The sequence below is a fragment of the Hordeum vulgare genome, unplaced genomic scaffold (assembly GCF_904849725.1).
Source record: "Hordeum vulgare subsp. vulgare unplaced genomic scaffold, MorexV3_pseudomolecules_assembly, whole genome shotgun sequence".
Classification (NCBI taxonomy): domain Eukaryota; kingdom Viridiplantae; phylum Streptophyta; class Magnoliopsida; order Poales; family Poaceae; genus Hordeum; species Hordeum vulgare.
Window position 1 is genome coordinate 1,461 of NW_025422556.1, and position 11,040 is coordinate 12,500.

Below are 11,040 nucleotides of genomic sequence, written 5' to 3' on the forward strand. Positions count from 1 at the left end.
AAATAATTCACAATTTCAGTATCTTTCAGTATCTAAGTATAAATACTAATAAAAACAAGAAAGAAGGATTGATTTGCAGCAATAGATGTCTTTCACATACAACTAGAAAAAAGTAATTTCCTTTTTGAATGGCAGTTCCAAAAAAACGTACTTCAATGTCAAAAAAGCGTATTCGTAAAAATATTTGGAAGAAAAAGACTTATTTTTCCATAGTACAATCTTATTCTTTAGTAAAATCAAGATCATTTTCCAGTGGTAATGAGCATCCAAAACCAAAGGGTTTTTCTGGGCAACAAACAAACAAATAATAAGATTTTGGAATAATATGAATTGATTTTTCAAAAAAGAATTCCAATTATTTAATAATTTGGATTCTTCTTTGAATGTACTTTTATGTGTCGAATTACTTCGGTACAATATTCTTATAACAAACCCCTCTTATATATACAATAAAAAAAAGTTTTGTTTGGTATACTGTGTGCTAAGTATTCTTTTCCTATCAATGAACTTTTCATAATTTTCATAATAGAATGCTCATATTTTATTATGAAAATTATGAAAAGTGGAGTATTCTTACAATAGGACTTACAACTTCCACCTATCTTATCCAAAATCATAAGGTTAGTAAATCTTATTAATAAGAGCATAAAGACTTTCATTCTAGAAATTTTTCAAAAATCCAAAAAGCCTTTTCTATTTATCCATTTTAATTTCATCATTAAATAGAAACCCTTTTGGATTTTTTTCATTGTATTGAAAGAATTTTCAAAATTTAAACGATAAATTAATTAGAAAAAATTAGTTCTATATCTATAATTGCAAGTTAGAAAAAAGAAGTTCCAACTCTTTCAACCAGTGTTTCTATTGGGCAAAGCAAGAGTTTATTGTAAAAAAAAAATGGAAACGATACTACCAAACGAAGTCCATTTTAATGAAAACTCTAATGTTCCTAAATTTTATGGACTTTCCCAATATCGACGATTCCCGAGATAATAGCTATTATTCTTTTAAGTTACCTATTATTTGAAGTTAGCCGCCATGGTGAAATTGGTAGACACGCTGCTCTTAGGAAGCAGTGCTCAAGCATCTCGGTTCGAATCCGAGTGGCGGCATTCTTGAAAAGGAATACAATAGATTAGAAATCAATTCGAAATTTACAATTTTGTAATGGGACCTTCCCCTTATGCTATTTGCAACTTTAGAACATATACTAACTCATATCTCTTTCTCAACGATTTCAATTGTGATTACGATTCATTTGATAACCTTATTAGTTCGTGAACTTGGGAGATTACGTGATTCGTCAGAAAAAGGAATGATAGTTACTTTTTTCTCTATAACAGGATTCTTAGTTTCTCGTTGGGTTTCTTCGGGACATTTTCCATTAAGTAATTTATATGAGTCATTGATCTTCCTTTCATGGGCTCTGTATATTCTTCATACCATTCCTAAAATACAGAACTCTAAAAATGATTTAAGCACAATAACTACGCCAAGTACTATTTTAACGCAAGGCTTTGCCACGTCGGGTCTTTTAACTGAAATGCATCAATCCACGATACTAGTACCTGCTCTACAATCTCAGTGGTTAATGATGCATGTCAGTATGATGTTATTAAGTTATGCAACTCTTTTGTGCGGATCCTTATTATCTGCCGCTATTCTAATCATTAGATTTCGAAATAATTTCCATTTCTTTTCTAAAAAGAAAAAAAATGTTTTAAATAAAACATTTTTCTTTAGTGAGATTGCATTTTTTTATGCAAAAAGAAGTGCTTTAAAAAGCGCCCCTGTCCCTTCATTTCCAAATTATTACAAATATCAATTAACGGAGCGTTTGGATTCTTGGAGTTATCGTATCATTAGCCTAGGATTTACCCTTTTAACCATAGGTATTCTTTGTGGAGCAGTATGGGCTAATGAGGCCTGGGGATCCTATTGGAATTGGGATCCTAAGGAAACTTGGGCATTTATTACTTGGACCATATTCGCAATTTATTTACATAGTAGAACAAATCCAAATTGGAAGGGTACGAATTCTGCACTTATAGCTTCGATAGGATTTCTTATAATTTGGATTTGTTATTTTGGTATCAATCTATTAGGAATAGGTTTACATAGTTATGGTTCGTTTACATTAACACCTAAATGATTACATAAAAAAAAACGTTCATGAAATGAACGTTTTTACTTTTATATTTTATTTGAGAACCCCTTGAGCGCCTTCTCAAAGGGTTCTCAAAAATTCGAGATAGATCTAATTATACTTTTTTACTTATTTCTGCATTAATAGAGCAGACTAGTAAAAAAAACCAAACCTATTTAGGATAATAATTGGATAAGAGAGCCTCTACCCTGTCAACGGATAGGGAGAGAACAAAATCTGGATAAATACCAATTCCTATTACTGGTAAAAAGATACAGATTAAAATAAAGAGTTCTCGTGGTCCAGAATCCACAAAATTTGCGTTTGGAACATTAAATAGCTTGTATCCATAGAACATCTGGCGTAACATAGATAATAAATAAATAGGAGTTAATATCATTCCAATTGCCATTACAAAAGTAATTAGTGCTTTTGGCATTAACAAAAATTTTGGACTAGTAATTAGTCCAAAAAATACTACTAATTCTGCGACAAAACCACTCATTCCTGGTAAGGCAAGAGAAGCCATTGAAAAGCTACTAAACATGGTAAAAATTTTAGGCATTGGGATAGATATTCCTCCCAGTTCTTCGAGATAAACAAGACGCATTCTATCAGAAGCGGTTCCTGCCAAGAAAAAAAGTGTAGCACCAATAAATCCATGGGATAATATTTGTAAAATAGCTCCATTGAGTCCAATGTTGGTTATGGAACCAATTCCTATAATTATGAAACCCATGTGAGATACAGAGGAATAAGCTATTCTTTTTTTGAAATTTCGTTGACCAAGAGAAGTTGAAGCTGCATAGATTATTTGGATAGCTCCTATTATTACTAACCAGGGCGAAAATAGATAATGAGCATGAGGTAACAATTCCATGTTGATCCGAATCAATCCATATGCTCCCATCTTTAATAATATTCCCGCTAAAAGCATACATGTACTATAATGTGCTTCCCCATGGGTATCTGGTAACCACGTATGTAGGGGTATAATCGGCAATTTGACAGCATAAGCAATAAGGAAGCCAAAATATAAAAGTATTTCCAAGGTTGCGGGGTATGATTGATTAATTAATCTTTCCAAATCTAATCCTGGTTCGTTGGAACCGTATAAGCCCATACCCAGAACTCCGATTAAGAAAAAAATAGAACCGCCTGCAGTATACAAAATAAACTTTGTAGCTGAATATAGACGCCTCTTTCCCCCCCACATGGATAAAAGTAAGTAAACAGGAATTAATTCTAACTCCCACATGATAAAAAAAAGTAAAAGGTCTCGCGAAGAAAATAATCCTATTTGACCACTATACATTGCGAGCATCAGGAAATAGAATAATCGCGAATTCCGTGTAATTGGCCAAGCTGCTAAAGTAGCTAAAGTAGTGATAAATCCTGTCAATAAAATGGATCCTAATGAAAGTCCATCGATTCCCAATCTCCAATGGAAATCGAAGACATCTATCCATTTATAATCCTCCTTTAATTGAATTAAGGGATCCTCCAGTTGGAAATGATAACAGAACGCATAAGTCATTAGAAGGAATTCTAATAAACAAATAGATATAGTATACCACCTAACGATTTTGTTTCCCTTATGAGGTAAAAAGAAAATTAATGAACCGGCAAATATCGGCAAAACAACAAGTATTGTTAACCAAGGAAAATAACTCATGATAAAGTGATAAAGACAAGATACGTTTTGACCAGAAAAGCCCGTGCTCGATTATTTCGAGCACAGGCTTCTTCGGTAAAGAGGAATCAGACGATTCAAATGAAGTTTTTTGTTTTTGTAACGTATCAATAAGATAGAGCCATGCTACGGGTTGTTTCAGGCCCTAAATAAACGCGGACACTTAAAAAATCTGTCGGGCAGGCAGATTCACATCTCTTACAACCCACACAATCTTCGGTTCTCGGCGCGGAAGCAATTTGCTTGGCTTTACATCCATCCCAGGGTATCATTTCTAATACATCTGTTGGACAAGCTCGTACACATTGAGTGCATCCTATACATGTATCATAAATTTTTACGGAATGTGACATTGGATCTATAAATTTTTCTTTTCAACATAAAATTTTTCGATCTGGTAAAAAGAAAATTAGTACTATATGAGTCATATGTATTGTAGACACCAGACGAAGCAATGGTTTATCCAAACTTCAAAATTAAAAATCTATTTTTTAATCCGTTTGTGAGAAAGCGTGAAAAGAGCCAAGAGACTTGAATTTTGGACTTCAACAATAAGAAAGAATTTTACAAATTGTACAGACGATTTCGAATTAGCCAATTTATTTTATTGGCTATCGTCTTTTCAATATAAATTATTGCAATTTGAATATTGCAATATCAATGAATTACAAATACAAAAATTCATTTAAGTGAAAAAGAATACTATGCAATAACCTACTTACTAAAAAAAAAAGGATATTCTCAAATAATACTAAGAAAATAGTATGGATTTCTATATTATTTTAATATGTGCGCCTTTGTTTAGAGGATTTTATGTCTAATTATTAAAAAGTCTAATTATTCAATAAATTAGATTGATTGATACGAGTGGATTTCCTATTACGATGGATGGAAGAAAGAATGGATAGTCCAATAGCGGCTTCAGCAGCGGCAAGGGCTATAACAAAAATGGCGAAAATATCTCCTTTTAATTGGCGACTATCAAATAGATCAGAAAATGTTACGAGATTTAGATTAATTGAATTCAGTATAAGTTCAAGACATATTAGAGCTCTAACCATGTTTCGGCTTGTGATCAATCCATAGATACCAATCGAAAATAAATAGACACTCAAAAAAAGTACATGCTCAAACATCATTAACTAACTCCTTATCAATCTCGATTCATTTCAATATGAGGGCAAAGAATTGAACCGATTCAATTAATTACAATAGAACAATTACACAACAAAAGAGAAAAGAAAGGAGGTATTTGTTGGCAGTAGATGGGTTTTACTAAATCAAAATTGTGATTCTTTAGTTATTTATTTTAGATTTGCAATTCTTATAATTTTTACTTTTTCTAAGTTTTCTTATTGCCGAGCCATAGTAATTGCACCTATTAAAGAAACTAGAAGAATTATGGAAATGAGTTCAAACGGAAGATAAAAATCGGTTGCTAAATGAATTCCAATTTGTTGAACATTATTTATGAGACCCTGTTCTACTATTTGGTTTGATCTTGTAGTCCAAAGAATTCCATACCATGACGTATCTGGGATAGTAGTCATTAGTGAAAAAACAAAAGTTATACAAACGAGTGAAGTGAACCCATCTCCAATAGTCCAATAATTCTTATCTTTAGACCATTCTGAGCCATTTACGAACATTACAGCGAATATGATCAAGACATTTATGGCTCCCACATAAATAAGAAGTTGTGCGACAGCTACAAAGTAGGAATTTAATAAAAAATAGAATAAGGATATACAAACAAGAACTAATCCCAGCGAAAAGGCAGAATAAATGGGGTTGGTAAGTAATACTACTCCTAGACCCCCTAGTAGAAGAATAAATCCCCCAAATAGCATAAGAATCTCATGTATTGGTCCAGGTAAATCCATTATGGATAAAAAGAAATTAATAGTATAAAATTTTTCATGAACTGACTAAAACTAAAGGATTCGAGGAAGGAAAAAGGGATTAGGGTATTTTTTGTGTATAAACTGTATAGTTATAAACTATATTATATCATCAAAATCTAGTCTGATTTAAAATAAGAAAAAATTTCCAATAAGCAGTAGTTATTCGTTTTTCTTTATAGTTTAATAAAGAATTAGTAGATTTTTATAACAAAAAGACAAAATCAAAGTTTAGTAATCAGTAATCGTTCTTGAATTCGAAGATTTTTCTTCGTTTATTTTACTTTCAGACGAATTCCTAATTGTTTGAATTGTGTAATCTCCCATTATGGAGATTGGTAACCGACTTAAAGCAATTTGATTGTAATTCAATTCATGACGATCATAGGTAGAAAGTTCATATTCTTCAGTCATTGATAAACAGCTTGTTGGACAGTACTCAACACAATTGCCACAAAATATACAAACTCCGAAATCAATACTATAATTAAGCAATTGTTTTCTTTTTATATCCTTTTCAAATCTCCAATCCACAACGGGTAGATCTATCGGACATACGCGAACACATACTTCACAAGCAATACATTTATCAAATTCAAAGTGGATTCGCCCTCGGAAACGCTCTGGTGTAATTGATTTTTCATAAGGGTAGTGAATCGTTATAGGTAAACGATTTGTGTGGGATAAGGTAGTTATGAAACTTTGACCTATGTACCTTGTAGCACGTATTGTTTGTTGACCATAACTCATGAACCCAGTTACCATAGGGAACATATTCATTCTAAATATCTATGAAAAAGATATGTTTCTTTCTCTTGTTTGGGAGAGCTTTTGTGTTGAAAATATTCTTACTATCTATTATTGTATTATCTTATTTATAGTGAAACAAGTTGAGAAGAGGTTGTTAATAATAGATTGCCCAGGGAAATAGGTAAAAGAAATTTCCATCCAAGATTTAATAACTGATCCATTCTCATCCTTGGTAAAGTCCATCTTATTGTGATAGAAATGAAGAGAAATAAATAAGCTTTAGTTAATGTAATAAATATACCCATTGTCATTTCCAAAATTCCAACTGCTTTATTCATTTGGAAAAAATCAAAAAAGGATATATAGGGAATAGAGAAATTCCACCCGCCCAAGTAGAGAACTGTTACAAATAAAGAAGAAACTAATAAATTTAGGTAAGAAACAAGATAAAATAAACCATATTTGATACCGGAATATTCAGTTTGGTAACCTGCTACTAATTCTTCCTCTGCTTCTGGTAAATCAAAGGGTAATCTTTCACATTCTGCCAAAGAAGAAATTAAAAAAACCAGAAAGCCTATAGGCTGACGCCAAATATTCCATCCAAAAAAACCATATTTTGACTGTGCTTCAACTATATCAACTGTACTTGAACTGTTAGATAATCATAGTCGATGATAACATCACAGTTCCCACCGCTATTTCAAAACCGTACATGAAACCTTAGCTTCATACGGCTTCTCTATGATCAGAAAAAGGAAAGGACTGTTTTGTTCTGTTCCTAGCCCCTGGGGCATAGATAGAATTAGGTAAAATAAAATAGATTTGAAAGTCCTAAATTAGACCAAAGGAATTCCGTCTGCTAGAATAAGAAAAAGCGCTTCTGAATTGATCTCATCCTTTATAATATATTCCAAATTTTTCTTTGTTCAGTAATAACTTAATCTTGGAATAAAACACTTGGTACTTGTTTTGTTATAGGAATTCAATTAATAAATGGAAAGAGTGGAGTATTAGTTCATGAGCAATTCTGCATGAATAGAGGAAGGAAATAATGCAAATTTTTTCTAGTGCACTCCATATCTTTTTTACTATTCTTCTTTCCCCCGGGAAGGGGGTATTTAAAAAGAAAAAATGGATAAAGGGTTAATTCGTTCTTGATAGCCATTTCCTTAACAAGTGAATGGGAACATACTCTGGATCGGAATCCGAAGAAAGTACTACTTGATAATTTCTACAAATTGCAAGTCCTTATTATGATTCCTTTTACGGGAAAAAATCTCTAATGTTTTAGATTTTCCATTACTAATCCTTTATGTACTTTAGTGTTCCTAACCCTTCACTAACTTTTGGTGGATTCTTCTTATGAATTTTTAAGTTATAGTAATAACTAGGAGTATTCTAATAATGGAATTCCATATTGTGAATCCTTTATTCTTGCCCGCTTCAAGATATGATGAGTAATTAAAAAATATCAACCTTGGGATAAAGAGTTTACACTCTTTATGTTTACTTCCACTTTTTTCTTGTACGTAGAAAATGAGATTTTTTTCTTTTTACTACAAATTTAGAAGCTGTTTTATTTCACTCATATAGCTATCTAGTTTAACTTACCAACCCAAATACTAAATAAGAAAAGGAATATAAATAGTTAATGGATTTTATAGGAAAAAGATCCTATTTTAACGAATCACACGTAGAGATATTGCTAGCACACAAAAAGTTAATGGTATTTCATAACTAATGGATTGAGCAGCAGCTCGTAGACCGCCTGAAAAAGAATATTTATTATTTGAGCTATATCCTGCCATAAGAAGACCAATAGGAGCTATACTTGAAATGGCAATCCATAAAAAAACACCAATACTAAGATCGGCTAAAACAAAATGATATCCCAAAGGGATAACTAAAAAACTTAATAAAACTGATATGACTGCTATAGAAGGTCCAATGCTAAATAAAGAAATATCTCCTCGCGATGGCAGAATATCTTCTTTAAAAAGTAGTTTAGTCCCATCTGCTATAGCTTGAAGCAGGCCCAGGGGGCCAGCATATTCAGGACCAATACGTTGTTGTATCGACGCAGATATTTCTCTTTCTAACCACACAATTACGAGTACCTCTATTGTAATTCCTAAAAGGAGGGTCAAAATGGGTAGAATCGATATCAGTCCATAGACTTCTTTTAATAATTCCGATTTCGAAAAAGAATTGATAGTTTCTACCTCTACCCTATCTATTATCATTTCAACGATCAACTTCCCCCATAATGATATCTATACTACCTAATATCGTCATGATATCAGCCAATTTCATTTTTTTAACTAGTTGAGGAAGAATTTGCAAATTAATAAAACCGGGTGGACGGATTTTCCATCTCCAGGGAAAAAGGCTATCATCTCCTACTAGATAAATCCCTAATTCACCTTTTGGGGCTTCCACTCTTACATAAAGCTCTTGCCTTGACAATTCAAAATTGGGGGAAGGTTTTTTACCAAGAAATTTATACTCAAAATCATTCCATTCAGAATTCTTTTCTTTCTTAAAGCGTCGGACTTCTAAATTCTCATAAGGTCCTCCAGGAATTTTTTCTATAGCTTGTTGAATTATTTTGATGGATTCGCTCATTTCACCAACTCGTACTAAATAGCGAGCTAATGAATCGCCTTCTTTTTGCCATTGGACTTTCCAATCAAATTGGTTGTAAGACTCATAAGGATCCACTTTACGAAGATCCCATTGTATTCCAGAAGCTCGTAACATAGGTCCCGATAAGCCCCAATTTACTGCTTCTTCTCCGCTAATAAAACCTACTCCTTCAACTCGCTCTAAAAAAATGGGATTCTGTGTAATAAGTTGTTGATATTCAACAACTCCGCGTAAAAAATAATCACAGAAATCTAAACATTTATCGATCCATCCATAAGGTAGATCGGCGGCTACTCCTCCGATGCGGAAGTAATTGTGCATCATTCGCATACCTGTAGCAGCTTCAAATAGATCATATATTAATTCTCTCTCTCTAAAAATGTAGAAAAAAGGAGTCTGTGCGCCGAGATCCGCCATAAAAGGTCCAAGCCATAGCAAGTGAGAAGCTATACGGCTTAACTCTAACATAATTACCCTAATATAGCTGGCTCTTTGTGGTATTTGAATATTCTCCAAGAATTCTGGTGCATTTACTGTTATTGCTTCTGTAAACATAGTAGCTAAATAATCCCACCTTGTTACATAAGGTAAGTATTGTATAATCGTTCGGTTTTCCGCGATTTTTTCCATTCCTCTGTGTAAATACCCTAATATGGGTTCACAATCAATAACATCCTCACCATCAAGAGTAACGATCAGTCGAAGAACACCATGCATTGATGGGTGTTGAGGGCCCATATTGACTATCATGAGATCTTTTTTTGTAAGCGGTAGACTCATATCCTTTCTTCCTTAATTCATTATTCCATGAAAATGGATTATTCCATGAATTCCTCAAAGTGAGGCTCATCAAAATGAAAAATCTAAGACTACTATAAAGACTACTAAAAAAATAATAAAACAAGAAAAAAATTTGAAGGATTAAATTACTGCTCCCGAATATTCAACTGACCGATTAATTTCTTATAACGTACTCTATTTTTCTTTGCCAAATAAGCCAGCAAACGTCGACGTTTTCCCAAAAGTCTTCGTAGACCTCTTTCCGATGAAAAATCTTTTTTGTGTAATTCCAAATGTGAAGCAAGTCTCCGTATCTTATTGGTGAAACTGAATACTTGAAATTCAACAGAACCCCTGTTTTCTTCTTTTTCTTCTTTAACCATAAATCCTAAAATTTTTCTACCTCCTTTCTTTTTCATGTATTTTTCTGATCAGGAAAAATAAAAAATTATGTCAGTTATTTTGAAGTTATTCTAATCTCGTACACACACAAATTTGCAATTATTCATCTACTACTGGAATTTGGATTTTTTTTATCGATGCAAATTGGATTTGGATAGAAGGGTACATTCTTTCTACTATTTTAGATAGAAGAAATGTTTCTTCTATCTAAATATAGTAGAAAGAATTTTGCTGATTTATTTATTGCTATATGCAATTTATGGAATTGATACACCATTTAATTGATATCATTTAGCAAAATGAAACACAGCATAGGCATCCATCTTTTGGCTCGAGAATTTCACGGGATAGAGATATGGTATAAGAAATAGACTATTAAGTAACTCTAAATGAATTGTGGATACATCTGTATCCTTAACATACTGAAACGATTGCCATTATTCGTATCAAACCAATAGCGATTCATACAAGCTAAATCTTCTAATCAATGGTGGGCCAATAATGAATTTTTTTGCATATGTATTAAGACGCTTGGCCTGATTTCGAAATTGTCCAGAGTTTTATATGTTGTTTTCATTGCAAAATGATGGGTCTCCTTCCATAACTTTCCAATTACGAGTACGAGAATTGAAAGACATAAATATTCTAAATTCTCTACGGCGTCTAGTAGATAGATAGAATATTTTCAGGAACAAGAAAATCAGAAGAATCTTTCTCTC

At 32.6% G+C, this 11,040-nt stretch overlaps 2 protein-coding genes and 1 non-coding gene across 3 annotated transcripts; 1 reads left to right on the forward strand and 2 right to left on the reverse strand.

Moving 5' to 3' along the window:
- The first annotated feature begins 1,032 nt into the window (after window positions 1-1,032).
- On the forward strand, window positions 1,033-1,112 carry TRNAL-UAG. The gene has a single exon. It is a non-coding gene; the product is annotated as a tRNA-Leu (tRNA).
- A 2,821-nt stretch (window positions 1,113-3,933) lies between these two features.
- Window positions 3,934-9,919, reverse strand: LOC123419971 (NAD(P)H-quinone oxidoreductase subunit 1, chloroplastic-like). The gene is made up of 2 exons (XM_045107240.1): window positions 9,714-9,919; window positions 3,934-7,153 (listed from the first exon to the last, which is right to left on the reverse strand). Exons 1-2 carry the CDS (start codon window positions 9,917-9,919, stop codon window positions 6,616-6,618), a joined length of 744 nt encoding a protein of 247 aa, XP_044963175.1. The 3' UTR covers window positions 3,934-6,615.
- Window positions 8,044-9,745, reverse strand: LOC123419970 (NAD(P)H-quinone oxidoreductase subunit 1, chloroplastic). The gene has a single exon (XM_045107239.1). The coding sequence runs from the start codon at window positions 8,734-8,736 to the stop codon at window positions 8,173-8,175; it is 564 nt and encodes a 187-aa protein (XP_044963174.1). The 5' UTR covers window positions 8,737-9,745; the 3' UTR covers window positions 8,044-8,172.
- Window positions 9,920-11,040: the final 1,121 nt, after the last annotated feature.